Raw genomic sequence first — 24,658 nt, 5'->3', positions numbered from 1 at the left:
TATATTGTTCAAGTAACAGAATGAACTTACCGTCGTGCGATTTATTTGAAAAAAGGGGTGTTTTTACTTTAATATTTCGACAAGGGAGGACAAACCCCCCTTGTACCCGCCGTGTGTTGTCTGTGTAAAAAAATACTGAACTGCAGACAGCGTTCGGTAGAAAAATGGCGGCCAACAAATCCTCTTGCTTCGATCGTAAATAACGAACTGCGCATGCGTGGAACATTTTTCATTCGACAACTTCCGTAAACACGTAAAAACGTTCCTTCCGAAGTGGGGACCCAAATACTGCAGTCTACCCCACTTTATATACCAATACATTCATTCTGTAAGACACACACACACTACATAACATACACTATATAACATACACTAGGTAACACACACACTATGCAACACTCACTGTAAATACCAACACATTCACTCTGTAACACATAAACTACACACTATGTAGCATACACACAGAAAAAGATTCTGTAGAAAGGGGTCTGCTTATCCACGGGATACACTTTCATGATAGTATTTTTCAGATCATGATCTGTCAGAAACATCGCCTGAATGACGGTCCGATAGATTACAATTTCCCAAAAGTTTGGAAGTTGCCACGACTAGAGCCATTATTGTTATAAATTATCAATAAAGTTATTATTATACACCAATGTTGTCATTATTAAAAAAATGTTATGCATGTTACCACTTCCGATAATAAGTTTTCAATTGAATGTTCAAAGTTTATCGTTAAACTCCACAATCTTTACATGTAACAATATATGTAATTCACAGCTATAATATATAATCCCCAGATGAAATCGCCAATAGCTATTACGTACGTTTTGCAAAGTTCATAAATTGATAGTGAACAAGTGTCTACCTTTACTGAAAGAGGCAAATAAACAACTGTATCGGAGAGTTATTCCGTTCGCCATTTGCAAAAACATGTGATCAGCTGTTTCCTGTGACGACACAAACAGTGACCACTGTGATTGCTTCCTGTTGTTTAAAAAGCAACACGGTACACAAGGAAATGAGCACTGATACTAACGGGCCGATTGGTATTGCCACGTTGTTTACGCAAACATTTTCAAGTTGTGGGTGCTTAGCGATCGTGTTAGGGAGTAGGGACGTAATTACTTTGTTTTCTAGAGATTAATTTAATAAACTGGAGAAGCCTGTGAGTAAGTGACGGTCATTCAATGTGTTCATAGTATGATAGTTTATTTAACTCTTTCAACACAAGTCAACCAGAAGTGTTCACTGCTGGGACACCGACTCTTGTGTGATAGATGAAGCCAACATTTATCAAAGAAAATACCTGCTTGTAAAACATATCTGCTACTACATGTTATACACCATTTGAAAGGTCTGATCCTATGGTTTATAAATATGAAAGTTATGTTTTTCACATTATTTAAAATAATGTATTTACAACTTAATTAAATTCGTTGTAAATAAAAAAATGTACGCTAACACGTTGTTAACATCCAGATTAAGGACCAAGGAAGCGAAAACTTGACGATTTTCGGCAAATATATGATTTCATAATATCCACGTACCTATTTCTGTTTTATTTTCATTGTTTACGTAATTGGAAAATCATTTTAAAAAGAATTATAAATAGTTTCTGTCATCACCCATTTCCCGATAACAGTGACTGTCCGCTCAGTAAAATGAAGAAATACCCCCGTTTTCGAGGTTTCGTATGAACACGTTCGTCGAAGAATGGCATATGACACATCGCTGGAAAGCTTATTCCTTCATCTACACGCTCGTAACATCGACTGTTTTTTTCCGTAGTTATAACAAGCGATTTCATTGGATTAAAATTGGTTTCTAATGACGCTTTCTTGCTGAAATCTGCTACAAGTTTTGTGATTGGTCAATTTTGAGCATGTGACCTAAGGCAGCCAATCAAATTACAGCTGTGATACCAAGCTCGTGTTCGATAAATTACAGAAGTTTGCGAAAGAATTTGGTTAAATCGTGTTATTCTGAACGTTTTGAGCAGGAAATCACGATATATATTAAAAATATAGAACTTCGTGAATGTATCGCGCTAGGTTACGAGCTGTGACAAAGATTTTTCATGCATATATTTTTGCATTAAACATCGTGTCCGAGCCGAGAATTCAAGGCGACGAAAGCAGAGATGTCATTTGACTTACATTACACACGATCGTACAAAAAGATGGAAATAATAACTTAGATGTAAGTTTGATTACTTTTAGATATATTTTTGTTGATTTTATTTATTACTTTGTATAATATATTTAAAGATTTGTTTAAAACGTCTTTATTTTCCTCTTTGACGTGTTCGATGTGGACCCGTTGTCGAAATGTGTGTCCGAGAATTTTATTTTCAATAACATCGCAGGAAATAGTGAATAATTTTTTAATTTAACGATAAAAAATGTTAAATTGAAATGGAATATGTATTTCAGACATTGTGAAATGTGATAGATTTAATAAATGAATGATATTACAGGTAGGTCCATAAAAATATATACTATTTTGACGTGACTACGGCTTGGCCGGATAACCGGCCTGCGGTGTCTGGGGACTCGATGCTTCTTGGCCGGATAACCGGCCTACAGTGTTGAAAGAGTTAATTCAATTGGATTAACATACAATAGTGGTGTAAAGGGGGTTATAAAAGTTCGTATATTTTTACTGACTGACATTCTCATCATGAGTTTGAAACGAAAACGCCATGCTTACGATGCTGAATTCAAACTGCGAGTCTTCGCTCTAGCTGATATATTTTCTCATGGGTTCATAATTCTATATACACCGATTCACAAAATGGCGCTTCGTTGTTGATGGCAACAATTAACGATCATTATGAGATTAAAAAAAACCACGAGAAACTGCTCCCCACATTATGAAAGTGGACGACTGGTTTGTTAAATCTTTATTAGAAATAAAAATGACTTTTTCAATATAATTACAACGTTTTTCATCTTATATTTTTGAATATCTGCGAGTACCGGCACATGTCTTGCAGTCCGACTTCACAGTGTTTTTTGCCTTTCAATGCCTGGTTCGGCTTATCTGCAGGACATATCATTTTCTTTCGTATTTCAATGGTCAAGTTAACACCTCAGCTTATCTACAGGGTCGGCTTATCCGCGGTCATATACGGTACACTATAACACACACACGAACACAAACACAAACACAATCACACAATCACACACACACACACACACACACACACACACACACAATCACACACACACACACACACACACACATACGAACACACACTCACACAAAAACAAACACACACACACACACACACACAGAGTGAAACACAGCTCTGTAGTAGCATCACAACCCCATCCCAAGATAGTGTAAAGTGATGGACCGTAGTAGCACCACAACAAAACAACCCCTGCCCTAGAGAGTGTAAAGTGACAGATTGTAGTAGCATCACAACCCCAGCCCTAGATAGTGGAAAGTGACTGACTGTAGTAGCATCACAACCCCAGCACTAGATAGTGGAAAGTGAGTGACTGTAGTAACATCACAACCCCAGCACTAGATAGTGGAAAGTGACTGACTGTAGCAGCACCACTACCCCAGCCCTAGATAGTGGAAAGTGACTGACTGTAGTAGCACCACTACCCCAGCCCTAGATAGTGTGAAAGTGACAGATTGTAGTAGCATCACAACCCCAGCCCTAGATGGTGGAAAGTGACAGACTGTAGCAGCACCACTACCCCAGCCCTAGATAGTGGAAAGTGACTGACTGTGAGTGCCTCCAGTGTGCCGCCCAGGTCCATGTCTGGCTGGTCATGGTACCAGGCAGCGGAGAGGTTGCGGTTCACAAACACAGATATGGTCACAGGCTCCAACAGCAGAACCTCTGCCTCCACCTGACCAGTTTTGACAAGAACAGCCCTGAAAATAACAGAGGTCAATGAGACTTCACCAATCTGTTCTGTGTATACATACTGGATGCTTGGGTGGTCAAAAACACTGATGGAGTAGTTAATAGCTGGAAAGTTGATTTTGAATTGACGTCATTGTAAAATAAGTCTTTTCTGGGTGAACTCTCACAGCTGTGAGATGCATACGACATCAGTAGATTGCTATGACATGATGATTCATGCAAAATTATATATGTCTTTCCTTCACAACTAAGAATTCTGATAAAAGGATGTTCTGTTTTTCAAACTATACTCACCGACAAAAGAAACGCGAATACCATGTATGTTGGTTAATATAGAAGAATTACTCCTTTTCAAGAGGCATCTGATTGGTTCGATGCACAAAAGAACATACTGTTATATTGTGTGAACCGACGCTCATGAACACATCACATGTGATGTCATAGATTCATGACTCAATATGCACCATTTGTCTTGTGTAGGATTAGCATGTAAAGTTTGGAAATCATCTGCTGCATATCGTGATAGGAATAAAGACACCCGGTGGTAACACTTGACTGATTGTTAGTTTTATTATTAAGTGATACACTCTGGAAACATCTCTTCTTAAGGTAATATCTTCTGTATATGATTTTATGGTTCGCGTTTCTTTTGGTGTTACGTATATTAACCAAGATACATATCAAGAAAAGTGTTCATGCACAGTGTCAAGTCCACAAGATTTCCAGGGTTTCCAATCCCATTAAAATTTCTTTTTGTTTCGCTCTTCACGTTATTATTTCTGTATTTGCTGTTGATAAACAAAACTCTGCAGCCCTGCAGCATAGCACATGTACAGGTAGCACAGTGTGTGAAAAAGTATTGTTTATAGTGAGCATGTTAGATAAGAGGAAAGATTGATGACACAACCAATCCAATCTGGTTTATTCCATGTTGTGTGATAACTCACCTGGACAGTTTGAGTGAGTTGAGTACAATGTTCATCTTGTCTAACACAGCCGGGATATTGTTGGGGGAGTGCTTGCCTGCCAGGTGGAAGGAGTTAGCGATCTCTAGATTGCCGAGGTCAGCCAGGAGGACGCTGCTGGATGTGGACTTCTGGGGGACAATGATGAGTGGGGCCTTCATGGCGATGTTAAGGCCGATACGGGAAGCTGTCTCCTGTAAACTTTGCACCGCATCCGCAGAATACTCTGCCATCGCCTCTCCAGCCTCCGCTATTTTAGCCTTGGCAGCTTGGAAGTTGTCAAGGAAAGCCTGGAGCAGACAAACCGTCTCTGTATCCCATGTAGTTATCATACCTAGCTATGTAACATGTGTATCACATACCCAGTGCAGTATTACAGATTACAAGATAACTTATGTAAGAAATCCCCCAAAACTAAGTGGTTTTGTGATGTGTTATACCCACCAGCAGGTCTGTGACGTATCTGTTGAGGAAGACCAATCTGATGCAGCCCAGGGCAACATCCACCTTCGTGTCCATACATGACATGTCGCCGTACTTGTCACCGGCTGTGCCGTTATTATAGGCAACAACGTCCAGCTTCAGCACCTCAGACCCCTCAATACCAACAATCTGAAACAAACATCAGTTTAATACAAGGATACCAAGGATCTGAAACAAACATCAGAGTTTCATACAAGGGTACCTAGGATTTGAAACAACCATCAGAGTTTCAATCTAAATTGTGTGAGTTTAAGAGACCTGTGTTGGTGAACATCATAATTTGAATTAATAACAAAACTAAGAGGGGCTGAAATTAATTAAATTAAAACTGGTTTTGACAGTAAAATATATTCAAGCATTGCACCTCCTAAACATCAAAATTCCAGAATCTGATACGTCTCGGTCTGTCACTCCTGGAGGCAAGACCTGTATAAACTTTAGCTTCATATGTTTGGTAAATTACAAGTTTTGTGTTCTATATGTTTTGTGTTTACATGTTTTCTGTTCAACATGTTTTGTGTATTCCATGTTTTATGTTTCACATGTCTGGAGTCAGGTAGGGTGGAAAGAAACTGCTCCGTTATCTTGGTTGACCCACCTTGGGGTACAGCGTGTCAGGTGTCGGGTCGTAGATTGTCATGTCCTTCAGCACAGCTGCCACAGTGGTCTGGGCTTTCTGCACTGCTACCCGGGCATCAATACCTGCAACACAGGCAGTCAGACATGACACAACACTCCAGGCTGTCTTCTCTACAGCTTACATCAATCAGTACAACACCAGCAGTCAGACATGACACAACACTCCAGGCTGTCTTCTCTACAGCTTACATCAATCAGTACAACACCAGCAGTCAGACATGACACAACACTCTAGGCTGTCTTCTCTACAGCTTACATCAATCAGTACAACACCAGCAGTCAGACATGACACAACACTCCAGGCTGTCTTCTCTACAGCTTACATCAATCAGTACAACACCAGCAGTCAGACATGACACAACACTCTAGGCTGTCTTCTCTACAGCTTACATCAATCAGTACAACACCAGCAGTCAGACATGACAAAACACTCCAGGCTGTCTTCTCTACAGCTTACATCAATCAATCAATACTACACCAGCAGTCAGACATGACAAAACACTCTAGGCTGTCTTCTCTACAGCTTACATCAATCAGTGCAACACAGGCAGTCAGACATGACACAACACTCCAGGCTGTCTTCTCTACAGCTTACATCAATCAGTGCAACACAGGCAGTCAGACATGACACAACACTCCAGGCTGTCTTCTCTACAGCTTACATCAATCAGTACAACACCAGCAGTCAGACATGACACAACACTCTAGGCTGTCTTCTCTACAGCTTACATCAATCAATCAATACAACACCAGCAGTCAGACATGACAAAACACTCTAGGCTGTCTTCTCTACAGCTTACATCAATCAGTACAACACCAGCAGTCAGACATGACACAACACTCTAGGCTGTCTTCTCTACAGCTTACATCAATCAGTACAACACCAGCAGTCAGACATGACAAAACACTCCAGGCTGTCTTCTCTACAGCTTACATCAATCAATCAATACTACACCAGCAGTCAGACATGACACAACACTCCAGGCTGTCTTCTCTACAGCTTACATCAATACCTGCAACACAGGCAGTTAGACATGACACAACACTCCAGGCTGTCTTCTCTACAGCTTACATCAATACCTGCAACACAGGCAGTCAGACATGACAAAACACTCTAGGCTGTCTTCTCTACAGCTTACATCAATCAGTACAACACCAGCAGTCAGACATGACACAACACTCCAGGCTGTCTTCTCTACAGCTTACATCAATCAGTACAACACCAGCAGTCAGACATGACACAACACTCTAGGCTGTCTTCTCTACAGCTTACATCAATCAATCAATACAACACCAGCAGCCAGACATGACAAAACACTCTAGGCTGTCTTCTCTACAGCTTACATCAATCACTACTACACCAGCAGTCAGACATGACACAACACTCCAGGCTGTCTTCTCTACAGCTTACATCAATCAGTACAATACCAGCAGTCAGACATGACACAACACTCTAGGCTGTCTTCTCTACAGCTTACATCAATCAGTACAACACCAGCAGTCAGACATGACACAACACTCCAGGCTGTCTTCTCTACTACTTACAATCAGTCAGGGCAACACAACATACTCCACCTACCATTAATCTTGATGTCTGTTAGAAGCTTCTCATCTGAGGAGATGGCAACAGCAAATGATTTCATCTCAGCATTGACCAGGATGTCAATCAGGTTTGGGTCTTCTGGTTTGCCCTTCTCTGTAACAGAATACTGACATCAGCAGAAGAACATACACTGATTCTCTTACTACTGGTACATAGGGAACATCTAATCATACAGCCCTTCTATTGTGGTTATTGGACTTTTTCCTTCCAGAGCGGGGGACCCTCCCTGAACACGAAATGACTTTTAACTTTGAAACACACGCATCAGTGCAATGCCATGCAAAACCAGGAAAATTGTAACATGTAGTTTATAATGCCAAGAATATGATGGACAAGAACGTGACCAATTTGGGGCGGGATATCCTGCAAGTCCCCCTCCAAATATTTTGTGTTCCCCTTGTCCTGCCATTCAATGAATGAATAAAGAAAATGCATCTATCCAACACTGCAGTGACCGACAGAATCCTGGTCTTTGTAGTCCTACATGTCTCCTAGATGCAACTGATGGCAAACTGATCGTGAACTGACTAACTTTTTCTTGGGGGCTTCTTGTCCTTGGTCTTCTCCTGTTCTTTCTTCTCCTGTTCCTTCTTCTCCCGTTCCTTCTTCTCCCGTTCCTTCTTTTCCTGCTCCTTCTGACTTGCTGTGGCAGGGGAGGATGGTGGCTGTAGTTTCTGTGCGAACTCGAGGAGACTGATAATGGCTCCCTGATGCAGTAGCAGCTCAAGGCCGGAGAAAACAACCGTGATGGCCTGCTCCGTGTTCTTGTACGTTGTCAGGAACTCAGGCCCCTCCTTGTTGGCCTGCATACACACAATGGACAGTTGTGGAAGTCACTGGATACATGTCTCATGCCAACCTCACTGAAACCCTAATTAACAACTGTGATACAAGTCTCACCTTGACATACTGCACCATCAGCAGCTTTCCAAAGCCGGGGCCGTTCGGTGTGTTGATGATGTTGATCAGGGAGCCATCGTTGACCGCTGAAACATAGACACATGTAAAATACAAGTCAACATCCTAGCAATATACTGTCATCTAATATACATCATGTGACAGAATACTGGGGCCACAAGCAATGCATGGACACTTACATAACACTTCATACTCCAACACAAAGTAAATAATGTCTTGACAAGCGCATCATGTTAGTCTCACATTACCAATAAGGAAAAACCATAAGTGATTGAAAGTTAGCAATATAAAGTTAAAATACAGGTTCATTATGATAAATGAAGACTTGTATTATGCAGTGCAATTCAAAAGCTGAATTTACCTGTCCAATAAAAAGAATACATAATCCAGAGAAAAGATATGATGAAACTGAAATTGCTTAAAACATGACTTATATTCAACAGGTTGGAGTTTATTGATAGAAGAGTCAATGAATGACTAACCTCGGACTTTAGAGAGTTGCTGGGCCATGGTGTCGGAGGCTGCAACATGCCAAGAATACATGCAATCATTCAGAAACATAGTCAGGGAAGACAGTGTACAAGCCAACTGGAGAAACGTCTAAAAGTAGGATTCACAAAGTGTACAAACCAACTGGAGAAACGTCTAAAAGATGGATCCACAGAGTGTACAAGCCATCTGGAGAAACGTCTAAAAGAAGGATCCACAGAGTGTAAAGCCAACTGGAGAAACGTCTAAAAGAAGGATCCACAGAGTGTACAAGCCAGCTGGAGAAACATCTAAAAGAAGGATCCACAGAGTGAACAAGCCAACTGGAGAAATGTCTAAAAATAAGGATCCACAGAGTGTACAAGCCAGCTGGAGAAACGTCTAAAAGTAGGATCCACAGAGTGTACAAGCCATCTGGAGAAGCGTCTAAAAGTAGGATTCACAGAGTGTACAAGCCAACTAGAGAAACGTCGGACTTTAGAGAGTTGCTGGGCCATGGTGTCGGAGGCTGCAACATGCCAAGAATACATGCAATCATTCAGAAACATAGTCAGGGAAGACAGTGTACAAGCCAACTGGAGAAACGTCTAAAAGTAGGATTCACAGAGTGTACAAGCCATCTGGAGAAACGTCTAAAAGAAGGATCCACAGAGTGTACAAGCCAACTGGAGAAACGTCTAAAAGAAGGATCCACAGAGTGTACAAGCCAGCTGGAGAAACCTCTAAAAGAAAGATCCCCAGAGTGTACAAGCCAACTGGAGAAACATCTAAAAGAAGGATCCACAGAGTGTACAAGCCAGCTGGAGAAACGTCTAAAAGAAGGATCCACAGAGTGAACAAGCCAACTGGAGAAATGTCTAAAATAAGGATCCACAGAGTGTACAAGCCAGCTGGAGAAACGTCTAAAAGTAGGATCCACAGAGTGTACAAGCCATCTGGAGAAGCGTCAAAAAGTAGGATCCACAGAGTGTACAAGCCATCTGGAGAAGCGTCTAAAAGTAGGATTCACAGAGTGAACAAGCCAACTGGAGAAATCTCTAAAAGTTGGATCCACATCTCACAATACACACTCTTCACAAGATATAACGGACGATCAATAACGTTTCAAATGCCAACACTGTTGTCAGGCAAATGACTTCTTAACAGTAACAGCATTTCCAAAACATTGCTAATTATAATAAGGAAGATTATCATGAACTCTCCCTTGTCATTAGTTAAATATTCAATTGATAGATCATAAATACTGTGCAATCAATTCAAATAAACAATTTTGAACGGTTCATAAGTACATAATTGGAAAGAAGTGGTTTCAACATGTGTGTTCCTCTTACAATGGTACTAACCTTCGAACTTGAGGTGTTGCAGGTAGAGGCAGCCCACATAGGCCTCGACTACCATGTCAAATGTCCTCATCTTCACCTGGGTGCCAACCGACTCAATCACCAATTTCAGCAGTGGTGCCTCTGTTGCACCTTCCCTCTGTGCTACATTGATCAATATCTGAAACAGTGACATCAAGTAGGTCAAAACAACATCTGCATAACACTACAAAATCTGAATAGGACTATTGCCTGTCACTTGAGACACCTACCTCCTTGATTTCAAACTTGAGTTCCATGTCAGTGGCATTGATGAACTCCTGGGATGTGGTCCTCTGTAGCGGCTTCTCTCCAGGCTGCACACAAACATAGGCAGTGAGAATAGGAAGAACGGGGTCAGGGACAAGACACAGGGAGTGACTGGTTTGTTTGTTTGTTTGTTTGCAGCAAGCTATATGACAGTGGTCTGCAAATAATTGAAACTGGGCCAGACAATCCAATGATTGACATCAAGAGCATCGATCTATGCATTTGACATACAATGACATTCCTCAACCAAGTCAGTGAGCCTGACCACCCGATCCTGTTACCGTATTTTCTTGAGTATATTGCGCACCCATGTATAATGCGCACCCCCCTCTAGCGGATTCAATATTTTGGAAAAAAAGAAATTTGAATATTATGCGCAGAAAAAAATTACACTGTACCCCTTCAGCGAAGTCCGGCAAACGAACGGGTGATGAGAAACTTTGTCAGTACAAATTCAAAATTTGAGATAAAAAATCACCAGACATGTTGATTTACCGTTCAAATTGTATTTTTTGTTCATCTAGGCATTGTTTTATATCCAGGGATTAAGATTACCTTGTGTATTTTCTCGTAAACTAAGCCGGACACACATTTTCTTGGAATCTACCAGTGATTCGGTCAAGACACACCCAATGATATAACTTTACAGTATTTTAATGCAAGGATCGGCAAAAGTTGTATCTGAAACTGTTTTTTTATCAGGAATAATATATTCCAATATCTTGTTAATTTAGATGCAGGTTTTGTTAAACATATTTAAAATAATAATAACCCTAAGCGAAGCAGCTGATCGCTATTGCCGGGTATTATTCTTTACATGGAACCAGTCTGACCAGTCACTGTCAAGGCTCCCGTGCACGTAATTGCGTGATCGCGAGAATTATGTGTTGACATAGAATCGTCCAACAAAAACAAATATGACTTTTAATATTCAAAGTATGCCATTTATGATATATGTATCCATTCTCTGTCAACTAAAGTTCGTTTCAAGGCGTCATTAGCGGTAATCTGACCGTGGTTGCTGTTAATAACGGTGAGTTGTGCGATCTTCCGATCGCTTCACACACGATTTCGCCGAAATTAATTAAAACAATATTAAAAGTAATTTTGAACAAAATTAATGAAATAAGTTACAAACATAAGTCCAGATATACAAAGAACACTTTTAAAGCCAGACGGTGTAATTACATGAATAATTTGCGAACTTCAGTATGGATTTGTTGACATGGTATTTCCGGTGTTACGTGCTCACGGTAATGTCTTTCCAAGGGGGAAAAAACATCAAAACTCATTAATCCGTGTATAATGCGCACCCCCTTCTACACAGCTGTGTTTTTTGGAAAAAAGTGCGCACTATACTCAAGAAAATATGGTAGTCACTGCTTAATACCATGGGTTGTCGATGACCAATTCTAACCCGGATCTTCATGGTGAAAAGTTGCTCTCAGCAGTACATATCAGCTTTATCTCGCCATGTCCATGTTAGAAGTGATGCAGGTTGTTGAAACACTTTGGTGAAACCCAAATGTATATGTATGCAGCTCATATCCTCTCACCTTGTCCCCTTGTTGCACCTGTATTTTGGAGGCTCGGTTCAGCAGGGTTCCCTCGTCTCCTGCCACAGACACCATCGTGTTGGGGCCCTACAACACACAACACTGACTCTCTAACACACAAAAAATGTACACTAAAACAAAAACATCTCAAAATGACTGATAAAGTGATCCAATCTACATAACAGCGTTAGAAATTGGCACTAGTCCTGTAGTCCTTACCAAACTGCCCAATGGTAAAGGTATCCTGAGGACCAGTAGAAATTGGCCAATTTTAAGGGTTTTGCTATATGTTATCATTATAAGGACCAGTCACAAAAACTGTTAGTTTCTAACCCTGCATAACATATTTTATAGAGCCAAATTATTCACAGCCGTGCTAATTTACAGAACCTCTATAACTTATTAGGAATATAAGGCCATAGTTTACGAAGCAGGCGGGCATCAATATATGTAGGTTATTAATAGCAGTTTCAGTTGGGTGACCTCACTGGCATATTTACCAATGATACAAAGTCTATTGAATTCGATTATGGCAACAATAACAATATCCATTATATGGTAGAAACCGTGTACTTGGGCAAATCTACTGATCAATAACTCCTAAAATACAGTCAGAAATGCTAGAAAACTGCTTTTCTGGCATCATTTAATAAATACGAGTCATAGGACTATAAAAAGAGCATATATCAAAATAACGCAAATTTGCACAAATCTAGTCTGTCCTACCTCACACTGTGATAACCCTTAAAATGTACCTTTACAGGTAAAATGAGGATCAACTTAGAAAATGTTCGTATGTTGTCATGCATGTATAAAATGGCCTATAACATTTTACCATTTACCTAAAACCTGTCCCGAGGTGATGACCTCACACAGTCCTGTGCATTCTCCCAGGTGCAAATGTCACCGAGTTAGGGGTGGTCTCAAAATATTGCTGTTATTGTACTTAATTGACGTGTGTTGATGAGGTAGCAATTTAGGATATGTACTGCAATATATTTGTTTGGGAACATGATGGACTAGTTAAGAGCTATGAAACGAGATGTGTATTTGGAAGGTTGCGGTTTTGGAATCCAGAAGTATTTGTTCTTCTACAGATGGTTTCTTGAGGTAGCATTTATCTCTGCTGATGACGTATATAAATCTGTACTTTTGAATGTTGTGTTATGTCTTGCTATGAACCTGTTTCACTTAGCCAAGATCGGCACAACAGGGTTGAGCTCACAATGTCTGACTGCCATACGTAAGACAACGTAACCGCACATATGTCTTGTACTTTACTGGTTTCTTTAAGAATTCAGACAAATTTTCTCTATGAGTTGAACTTTCGTTTCATATGGTCTGAAGTCGACAATGTCATATATTTCAGTATGGTTGCCTTCAGACTACTCATGGTTTGGGTGACAGTATCTGATACCCCGACATCATATTAACTGGCGTTATCCATGACAATCACACTGACGTTGTTTAAAATGGGCAATAGCTGAAGTTCCAACCAGTCTATGAACACATCACCTCCTATGATTTCCTTAATAAGCCCCATATCATGGGTTGCAGTGTGCAAAACAATGACACGATTACTTTACCTGATGGTACCATGGGTGCTTTTTGTCCATCTGCCAATAGCCACATGTAGTCAGTGGAATGATTCACCAAGGTAAATTATCTGGACGCCCTGACTGTGATAGCTATGAATAGTTCGGAGATAATATGACCTCATAGACAGGATGGAATATTTCCCCCTGAAAATTGCTCGGTCATCGCCACGCGCAGTGTATCAAAATCCCATCTCTTGGACAGCAATAGTGCAGTTCGGGAAACATTAATTGTATCCCTAATTCCTCCCAAATTCTACTACAAGTCAGGGTTACCTTCTGCTCATAAAGCTTGTACACTATACGCCTAATCACCCTGTATCAAAGCTGTCTAATATCCTTTTACATCCCAGTTTTGTTTTTGAGACCACACCTATACCTCATTTGTTTTCTTATCATACCGTAGACTTGATGGCATGAATTGAAAACACCATAGCTTGGGCAGTTCGGTAATCCACCCTATCTAAATTAATAAATGGTTTCCCTTTATCTCTCTAAAGTGTAAAGAACTTGTATGCATTTCCAAGTACAGATTCCATATTGTGTACCTTGGTTATGGCTATGCAAGTGTAATGTAACATGCATCATGGGAGCATGCAATCTTAACAAAACAAATACAGCGTCATTTTGTCATTTTAGAAGATGCACATATAGGATTTTCTCAAAATGATTTTTGTTGTGGAATAGATGTTTTATAAAGACTACATTATTATCATTGTAACGGAGTCATGTGCGCATATTTCTATAGACAGTTTCAGACTGCCATCATTGGACTTAGAATAAATGTGAACTTCATGTTTTCCTTCAAATTTGTCTCCTGTAAACTTGTCGTTAGGACTCCTTGTGACTGAAATACTTCAAACAACAGGTAGGGCGATTGGTAGTTATTCGATATTTCAATAACACCAGTCTGTGAAAAATAATATCCCTTTTTAACACGCAAAAAGCAGTTTTCTAGCATTTCCGACAGTACTTTAATTAGTTGTTGCCTACAATAACCAACAGTTGGGTTATCACCCACACATAATGATGACAACATCACCAGTGGTTTGATCCACCTTTGATCCCACTTCTCACATGACTGACCATGTACAGCAACATGCTGTACTTCAACAGGGACATTTGTGTGGGAAACATGACAAACTCATTACAAATGCCTAACAACTTTCAAAACTTCACCTTGAATATCTCTTCTTCTACTTCATCTGGAGGGGCTGCTTCTCCTCCTCCTCCAGTGGGGATGCCCTGGGCCAGCGCCATGATCTCCTGCAGTCGATAGTCCGAGATGCTCAAGCTAAGCAGGGGCAACTCACCAGCCACCTTCATCCTGCAAAACACAGCATCATTACACACCATGCACACACAGCTTGCCTGTGAAAAGTAAATCCTGATTAGGCAAGATAAAATGTTAACATACTTAGCCATCCTGGGGTCCTTGTCAAACATACACTTCTGAAGGTCGATATTGATGGATATTGGTCGAAGGATGTGCATGTCTGACTGTCCCGCCCAGCGTGCCTTGTGCCAGTCCTCACCTGCCGAAAAAAGCAAAAACAGTCACCAACAAACTTAAACTATACATGCAACAGTCCAGTGACACCATCTGACCGACGATACACTATCTCCAGCGATACTGTCTCAGTAACACTCTCTGACTGACCACATACTGTCTCCAGTGACACTGTCTGACTGACCATACACCGTCTCCAGTGACACTGTCTGACTGACCATACACTGTCTCCAGTGACACTGTCTGACCATACACTGTCTGACTGACCATACACTGTCTCCAGTGACACTGTCTGACTGACCATACACTGTCTCTAGTAACACTGTCTGACTGACCATACACTCTCCAGTGACACTGTCTGATTAAGCCAACACTCTCACACAATGATGGAGGAAATCAAGGTTCCTGTCATGTACCTGGATGTATGAACAGCAGCTGTATACGTGCAAGCTGGATGTTGAACTTGTCATATGCCCTGGCCATCACCTCCTCCAGACTGTCCATCTGACAAGACAATATACAACTGTTACCATGATTACAATGGTACAATGATGTCCACCTGACAACACACAACCACAGCTACTGATGTACAAATGATGTAACTTGCAGGATAATGGTGTTAGTATCTACACTGAAATGTCACATTAATGTCGCAAAAGCTGTACATCCATAGAACTATGTACATGCCTTGTACATCTGTCTTTTACAAGATGCCACCCAAACACTCCCTTTGGGCAGCACCACACCACTCCTGACAAGTCGCCACACCCTGCTGGCAAGTCCCTACACCCTGCTGCCAAGTCCCCACACCCTATTGCCAAGTCCCCACACCCACATGACAAGTCCCCACACCACTCCTGACAAGTCCCAACACTCTCATGACAAGTCACCACACCACTCCTGACAAGTCCCCACACCCTCATGAAAAGTCCCCACACCCTCATGACAAGTTACCACACCCTCATGACAAGTCACCACTGCCTCATGACAAGTCACCACTGCCTCATGACAAGTCACCACACCCTGCTGACAAGTCACCACACCCTGCTTGTGAGTCACCACACCCTCATTGCAAGTTCCCACATCCTGCTGGCAAGTCCTCACACCCTGCTGGCTAGTCCCCAAATCCTGCCGCCAAGTCCCCATACCCTACTGGCAAGTCACCACATCCTGCTGGCAAGTCACCACACCCTGCTGGCAAGTCCCCCACATCCTCATGACAAGTCACCACACCCTCATGGCAAGTCCCCACACCATCATGTCAAGTCACCATACCCTCAAGACAAGTCCCCACACCCTGCTGGCAAGTCCCCACACCCTCATGTCAAGTACCCACACACTCATGACAAGTCCCCACACCCTGCTGGCAAGTCCCCACACCATCATGTCAAGTCACCATACCCTCAAGACAAGTCACCACACCCTGCTGGCAAGTCCCCACACCCTCATAACAAGTCTCCACTTCCTCATGACAAGTCCCCACACCCTGCTGGTAAGTCCCCACACCCTGCTGGCAAGTCCCCATACCCTCATGACAAGTCCCCACACCCTCATGACAAGTCCCCACACCCTCATGGCAAGTCCCCACACCATCATGGCAAGTCACCACACCCTCAAGACAAGTCACCACACCCTGCTGGCAAGTCCCAACACCCTTATGACAAGTCCCCTCACCCTCATGACAAGTCCCCACACCCTCATGACAAGTCCTGACACCCTCATGGCAAGTCCCCACACCATCATGGCAAGTCACCAAACCCTCAAGACAAGTCCCCATACCCTACTGGCAAGTCACCACATCCTGCTGGCAAGTCACCACACCCTGCTGGCAAGTCCCCCACATCCTCATGACAATTCACCACACCCTCATGGCAAGTCCCCACACCATCATGTCAAGTCACCATACCCTCAAGACAAGTCCCCACACCCTGCTGGCAAGTCCCCACACCCTCATGTCAAGTACCCACACACTCATGACAAGTCTCCACACACTCATGACAAGTCTCCACATCCTACTGGCAAGTCCCCACTTCCTCATGACAAGTCACCACACCACTCATGACAAGTCACAACACCACTCATGACAAGTCCCCATGCCCTGCTGGCGAGTCCCCACACCCTGCTGGCAAGTCACCACACCCTCACGGAAAGTCCCCACGCCTTCATGGCAAGTCCCCACACCCTGCTGGCAAGTCCCCACATCCTGCTGGCAAGTCCCCATACCCTGCTGGCAAGTCCCCATATCCTGCTGGCAAGTCCCCACTTCCTCATGACAAGTCACCACACCCTGCTGGTAAGTCCCCACACCCTGCTGGCAAGTCCCCATACCCTCATGACAAGTCCCCACACCCTCATGACAAGTCCCCACACCTTCATGGCAAGTCCCCACACCCTGCTGGCAAGTCCCCACATCCTGCTGGCAAGTCCCCATACCCTGCTGGAAAGTCCCCATATCCTGCTGGCAAGTCCCCACTTCCTCATGACAAGTCACCACACCCTGCTGGCAAGTCCCCACGCCCTGCTGGCAAGTCCCCACACCCTTATGACAAGTCCCCTCACCCTCATGGCATGTCCCCACATCCTGCTGGCAAGTCATACTTGGCATACCACAACAAAATCCTTTATACCAAAACATATTTCTCCTGGGCTGAGTAATACTGACCTTGCCCTTGATTTGCTGAGACTGGTTCTTTTCACTAGAAACCTTGAGGCTACCAAGGTCGAGAAGGAGCATTTTCACACCTCTGCAAATAAAGAATTAAATAATCATCAAAATACATACAGTCACTCACTTTATCTGCGGCTATACCAGTCTATACTGACTGCTTCTACAATCTGAACTGACAGTGTTGCTGCAGTCTATACTTACTTCTTCATGAGACCCCCCTCTGGTACCAGAATGTAGGAGGACATGAGATCAACGCTGATCTCGGTGTACTTGTGTTGTTCAATCGAGTGCTGTAGACCAGTGGCTGACTGCTCCTTAACTTCATCAAACTTCGCCATAGCCGCTTGAGAGAGTCTTAAAAAATGCAAAGTCATAAAAACATAGGGGGCTGGTGATGATATAGCTAAAATAATTATGAGTGTAGTGTCAAACACTGAACAATTCATTTACGTATAATATGTTTATATTTCTTTTCACTTGTATTGTAAATACTATAACATAGCTAGTTTTATATCTTCAGAAAATTTACTACAAACACAGATCTAGTAAACAGATGATGTTGACAAGAACACTCACTGCTTCAACTGTACAGACTTGGGAGGTTTAAAGAAGTCTCCCAGCTGATTCACTGTAATCTGTGACCATAAAAACATACAGCATGTACACACACAACAATGCAGTGGCAGCATCACAAATACTTTTCATCATCACTAGAAGACAAAGGAACTTGTGATCAATTATAGCTTTAAACAGCTTGTTCTTTATCATCCAGATATTTGACAAATAACGATGCATAAATTATTTATTAAAACATAGGGAGGGGAAAAGGTGTGGGATCGTACTCACAGCATCGTATGCTATCTCCAGAGGTCTGGAGGACACTTTAACCCGGGTGTCGGCCAGACCATCTAGAGGGTTGGTCTCCAGGTTGATGGAGAGGAGAGAGTATACTTGATCAGCTTCCTGTACGAGAGATGTAACCATCTTAGGCGTGGCATTGTTCTGGGGGGTTCCAAGTACACTGAGTCGGTCTATCTTGGCCTCCACACTAAAACAGAAACAACTCAGCCTGTATCCCATGGCCAGCATGTTGACACCATAGTAACATGTTTACACCTTGTAAGTGTTTACAGCTTGTCCCATGCAGCAAAACCTTCTCCTCAGGACGCTGTGGTGTCTTACCTCACAGCACTGGCTGCTGGCCGCTGCCCTACAGACGTGAACACATCCTTCAGCTGCAGTCTGAGCACCTGGGGATCTCTGAAAGATAACACAAAAGCTTTACAGCATACAGCATACACCACACAGTGACACTCTGTACACCCTAGTGACACTATACACCACACAGTGGGTACACCACACAGCGACACTCTGTACACCATACTGACACAATACAAGGGGTGTTCATTAAAGATTTCCCCTAAACCACTTAGGGTTATCATATTTGGTTGAAATTTCACATGTGTAATGATACATGTATCTATGGGTTATGTCTGAATTTGCAGCACCGAACTATTAATCTTAACACTTTTACAGGTGTTATGATCGAGTAGGTAGTGACAATGGAGCCAGTAGAATACCGAGCAGTGATTAGGTTTTTATATTTGAAAGGTCGCACACCAGGCAAACTTTTTTGACAGACTTATCACACAGGATGAAACATGGGTCCATCACTATGATCCTGAGACTAAAGTTCAGTCGATGCAATGGAAGCATGTGGAGTCACCACCCCCAAAGAAGGCACGTGTCCAGCCCTCTGCAGGCAAGGTCATGCTCACAGTGTTTTGGGACCAGCACGGAGTAGTGATGATGGATTTCTTAGCAAAGGGTACCACAATTACAGGAGCTTATTTTGCTTCACTGCTGCGAAAATTACGGGATGCTATCAAGCTTAAGAGGCGTGGCATGCTGACCAAGGATGTGGGTCTCCTGCAAGACAATGCTCCAGTACACAACTCTCATGTTGCCCAGACAGAAGCGCGGTCCTGTGGCTATGAAATCTTTCCACATCCTCCTTACTCTCCTGACTTCCACCTCTTTCCAACCATGAAGTCATTTTTGAAGAGAAAACGTTTCACAGATGATGAAACACTGATTTCTGAAGTCAAGTCCTGGTTTGAGACGCAAAATGAGGGCTTTTACAAGCAGCCTCCATAGTTGCATAAAACGATGGGAGAAGTGTGTAACTCTTGGTGGTTCCTATGTGGAGAAAGACTAATACCTATGCCAAGTTTCATTCCACTAGGTCCATCGGAAGTGGGTCAGGGGTAATCTTTAATGAACACCCCTCGTACACCACACAGTGGGTACACCACACAGTGACACTCTGTACACCACACAGTGACATTGTACACCACAGTGACAATCTGTACACCACACAGTGACACTCTGTACACCACACAGCAACACTGTACACCACAGTGACAATCTGTACACCACACAGTGACACTCTGTACACCACACAGCAACACTGTACACCACACAGTGACATTGTACACCACACAGTGACAATCTGTACACCACACAGTGACACTCTGTACACCACACAGTGACACTCTGTACACCACACAGCAACACTGTACACCACACAGTGACATTGTACACCACACAGTGACAATCTGTACACCACAGCAACACTGTACACCACACAGTGACACTCTGTACACCGCACAGCGACACTGTACACCGCAGTGACACTCTGTACACCACACAGCGACACTGTAAACCACACAGTGACACTCTGTACACCGCACAGTGACACTCTGTACACCACACAGTGACACTCTGTACACCACACAGTGACACTCTGTACACCACACAGCGACACTGTAAACCACACAGTGACACTCTGTACACCACACAGTGACACTCTGTACACCGCACAGCGACACTGTACACCGCAGTGACACTCTGTACACCACACAGCGACACTGTAAACCACACAGTGACACTCTGTACACCACACAGTGACACTCTGTACACCACACAGTGACATTGTACACCACAGTGACAATCTGTACACCACACAGTGACACTCTGTACACCACACAGCAACACTGTACACCACACAGTGACATTGTACACCACACAGTGACAATCTGTACACCACAGTGACAATCTGTACACCACACAGTGACACTCTGTACACCACACAGCAACACTGTACACCACACAGTGACATTGTACACCACACAGTGACAATCTGTACACCACAGCAACACTGTACACCACACAGTGACACTCTGTACACCGCACAGCGACACTGTACACCGCAGTGACACTCTGTACACCGCACAGTGACACTCTGTACACCACACAGTGACACTGTACACCGCACAGTGACACTCTGTACACCACACAGTGACACTGTACACCGCACAGTGACACTGTACACCGCAGTGACACACTGTACACCACACAGACGCTCTGTACACCACAATGTATTGAAGAAAAAAACTTACTTTCTTGTTGGATCTCGGAGAGAAACGGAGACATTGTTCAGCTTAGTAACCAGTCGGACTGCAATGTACTGAAATGACAAGACTCAGATATTACTGGTTATCTACAACACAACTGGTCTGACAATCACCAGGGTGCTGGCATTCCGGGGTACTTACATCTATGGGGAGTGTAGGATCAGACTCATTCTCCTCATAGCCTATAGCTCCATACAGCTTGTTCTTCTCATCCAGAGAGAACTGCTCATAGAATTTCTCCTCTGCAATATACAAACATCACCATCAGACATCACAAACTGAAAAGGTTATTTCTCAGTTTTGCCTGCATCATTTCCAATCCTGTATATCAGGTCATATTTTGTTTCTAATACTCCATCTTCACATCAATTTTATGGACAAAAAATCTTGTTTTATAATACAATCTCTGTGCTAGGGAAAAACATGCCCGACTGGAATGACTTGAATATAACCCAACAACATATTTCAGGGGAATGCTTCAACAAAAGCCTGCATAGCACCATCTGTGTTGCCATCTGTGTTACTTACGAATATCATTTCCAGGCTTTTCAGTTTCTTTCTTCTTCTTTCCTCCGAACAAGCCACCAAACCAACCACCTCCCTGTTCCTCCTTGCGTTTAGCCCCAAGCTTGGCAGCCTGCACAGAAACCCACATGAGAAGCCATGCCATGGTCACCAAGAGTGCACATTCACAAGAGTATCAGCGGGGTCTATTTCCTACCTGTCCTCCAGCCTATCAATTACCTGGGTCTCCTCCCATAAAACAAAATACTGGTCACAGTATGATAAAACACAATTACACAGAATATCCTCCCCAATTGTAACGAAAGCATCCATAATACAATCAATTGTGGTTATACACCTAATTCCAAGCATGTCCAAGTAGAGGGAGTTGCCCCACAGGGACTCTGTATATCGTCATGCAGTACTTACCTCCATCTCCAGCCCAGGACCTCCCCACAGGGACACTGTATATCGTCTTGCAGCACTTACCTCCATCTCCAGCCCAGGACATCCTCACAGGGACTCTGTATATCGTCATGCAGTACTTACCTCCATCTCCAGCCCAGGACCTCCCCACAGGAACTCTGTATATCGTCTTGCAGCTCTTACCTCCACCTACTGCCCACCATGCCCAGGACATCCTTACAGAGACTCTGTGTAACGTCTTGCAGCACTTACCTCCATCTCCTGCCCTGGACATCCTTACAGGGACTCTGTGTAACGTCTTGCAGCACTTACCTCCACCTACTGCCCTGGACATCCTTACAGGGACTCTGTGTAACGTCTTGCAGCACTTACCTCCACCTACTGCCCTGGACATCCTTACAGGGACTCTGTGTAACGTCTTGCAGCACTTACCTCCACCTACTGCCCTGGACATCCTTACAGGGACTCTGTGTAACGTCTTGCAGCACTTACCTCCACCTACTGCCCTGGACATCCTTACAGGGACTCTGTGTAACGTCTTGCAGCACTTACCTCCACCTACTGCCCTGGACCTTCCCACAGGGACTCTGTATATCGTCTTGCAGCACTTACCTCCACCTACTGCCCAGGACCTCCCCACAGTGACTATGTATATCGTCTTGCAGCACTTACCTCCACCTAATGCCCAGGACCTCCCCACAGGGACTCTGTATATCGTCTTGCAGCACTTACCTCCACCTACTACCCACCTACTGCCCAGGACCTCCCCACAGGGACTCTGTATATCGTCTTGCTGCTCTTACCTCCACCTACTGCCCAGGACCTTCCCAGAGGGACTCTGTATATCGTCTTGCAGCACTTACCTCCACCTACTCCCCACCTACTGCCCTGGACCTCCCCACAGGGACTCTGTATATCGTCTTGCTGCTCTTACCTCCACCTACTGCCCAGGACCTTCCTAGAGGGACTCTGTATATCGTCTTGCAGCACTTACCTCCACCTACTGCCCTGGACATCCTTACAGGGACTCTGTGTAACGTCTTGCAGCACTTACCTCCACCTACTGCCCTGGACCTTCCCACAGGGACTCTGTATATCGTCTTGCAGCACTTACCTCCACCTACTGCCCAGGACCTCCCCACAGTGACTATGTATATCGTCTTGCAGCACTTACCTCCACCTAATGCCCAGGACCTCCCCACAGGGACTCTGTATATCGTCTTGCAGCACTTACCTCCACCTACTACCCACCTACTGCCCAGGACCTCCCCACAGGGACTCTGTATATCGTCTTGCTGCTCTTACCTCCACCTACTGCCCAGGACCTTCCCAGAGGGACTCTGTATATCGTCTTGCAGCACTTACCTCCACCTACTCCCCACCTACTGCCCTGGACCTCCCCACAGGGACTCTGTATATCGTCTTGCTGCTCTTACCTCCACCTACTGCCCAGGACCTTCCTAGAGGGACTCTGTATATCGTCTTGCAGCACTTACCTCCACCTACTGCCTAGGACCTCCCCACAGGGACACTGTATATCGTCTTGCAGCACTTACCTCCACCTACTACCCACCTTGCCCAGGACCTTCAGAAAGGGTCTTTGTATATCGTCTTGCAGCTCTTACCCTGACATACTGCCCTGGACCTCCCCACTGGGACTCTGTATATTGTCTTGCTGCTCTTACCTCGACCTACTACCCACCCTGCCCAGGGCCTCCCCAAAGGGTCTCTGTATATCGTCTTGCAGCTCTTACCTCCACCTCAGCCTGCTGCTTCATCAGGGTGATGCTGAACACATCCAATAGCTTCTCACATTCCTGTAAACACAATAGTCTCATACGTATACATGCATCAAGCGAAGGCATACCACAAGAAATAAACTGAAATGTAGGATATTCAAGTATAAGAACGATTATTTTGTTTTCTTCTTTACTTTTGAAGTGTGTTGATCCTTGAGGTACAACTTACATCGATTGCCTTCTGAACATCTCCCGAAGCCTTTCCCTTGTCAAGCTTCTTTACATATGCCTCTCTGTATCGCTTCATTGCCAGCCTGTGTTGAATAATATGAGACCAGGAGAACATCCGTCGGCGCCGTCGAACTGTCTCCTCAAGGACAGCATTGTAGGCATAATGCCACCTGAATCACAGAGCACACATCTGTGTAGACAGAGTACTACCTGCTACTACTTGCTTAGCAGTGACTCAGCAGTATCCTCTGAACCCAGGACTATGGTCTACTACTACATGTTAATGTCCAGCTAAGTATTAACATTAGAAGTTGTTTATTACAATATAAGTTGCCC

General features: G+C 43.6%; 1 protein-coding gene across 4 annotated transcripts in view; it reads right to left on the bottom strand.

Annotated features, from left to right (window-relative positions):
• Nucleotides 1–24,658, bottom strand: part of LOC139461037 (intermembrane lipid transfer protein VPS13A-like) — a 142,129-nt gene that overhangs the window by 86,983 nt on the left and 30,488 nt on the right. For all 4 annotated transcript variants that reach the window (XM_071242534.1, XM_071242536.1, XM_071242537.1 and 1 more), the window contains exons 12-35: nucleotides 24,321–24,492; nucleotides 24,107–24,169; nucleotides 21,951–22,059; nucleotides 21,564–21,664; nucleotides 21,408–21,475; nucleotides 19,129–19,206; nucleotides 18,793–18,994; nucleotides 18,523–18,581; nucleotides 18,148–18,300; nucleotides 17,941–18,022; nucleotides 15,695–15,782; nucleotides 15,186–15,303; nucleotides 14,948–15,095; nucleotides 12,174–12,260; nucleotides 10,581–10,664; nucleotides 10,333–10,489; nucleotides 8,983–9,021; nucleotides 8,483–8,568; nucleotides 8,115–8,385; nucleotides 7,559–7,675; nucleotides 5,939–6,042; nucleotides 5,302–5,469; nucleotides 4,840–5,147; nucleotides 3,750–3,900 (exon numbers count right to left, since the gene is read on the bottom strand). In XM_071242534.1, the coding sequence (XP_071098635.1) occupies nucleotides 3,750–3,900; nucleotides 4,840–5,147; nucleotides 5,302–5,469; nucleotides 5,939–6,042; nucleotides 7,559–7,675; nucleotides 8,115–8,385; nucleotides 8,483–8,568; nucleotides 8,983–9,021; nucleotides 10,333–10,489; nucleotides 10,581–10,664; nucleotides 12,174–12,260; nucleotides 14,948–15,095; nucleotides 15,186–15,303; nucleotides 15,695–15,782; nucleotides 17,941–18,022; nucleotides 18,148–18,300; nucleotides 18,523–18,581; nucleotides 18,793–18,994; nucleotides 19,129–19,206; nucleotides 21,408–21,475; nucleotides 21,564–21,664; nucleotides 21,951–22,059; nucleotides 24,107–24,169; nucleotides 24,321–24,492 (3,013 nt within the window). The remainder of the gene's footprint in view (nucleotides 1–3,749; nucleotides 3,901–4,839; nucleotides 5,148–5,301; nucleotides 5,470–5,938; nucleotides 6,043–7,558; nucleotides 7,676–8,114; nucleotides 8,386–8,482; nucleotides 8,569–8,982; nucleotides 9,022–10,332; nucleotides 10,490–10,580; nucleotides 10,665–12,173; nucleotides 12,261–14,947; nucleotides 15,096–15,185; nucleotides 15,304–15,694; nucleotides 15,783–17,940; nucleotides 18,023–18,147; nucleotides 18,301–18,522; nucleotides 18,582–18,792; nucleotides 18,995–19,128; nucleotides 19,207–21,407; nucleotides 21,476–21,563; nucleotides 21,665–21,950; nucleotides 22,060–24,106; nucleotides 24,170–24,320; nucleotides 24,493–24,658) is intronic.

The sequence above is a fragment of the Haliotis cracherodii genome, unplaced genomic scaffold, assembly GCF_022045235.1.
Source record: "Haliotis cracherodii isolate W230 unplaced genomic scaffold, xgHalCrac1.p SCAF_14, whole genome shotgun sequence".
Classification (NCBI taxonomy): domain Eukaryota; kingdom Metazoa; phylum Mollusca; class Gastropoda; order Lepetellida; family Haliotidae; genus Haliotis; species Haliotis cracherodii.
Note: the sequence above shows the minus strand (reverse complement) of the source record. Positions and strands in the feature narration are given on the sequence as shown.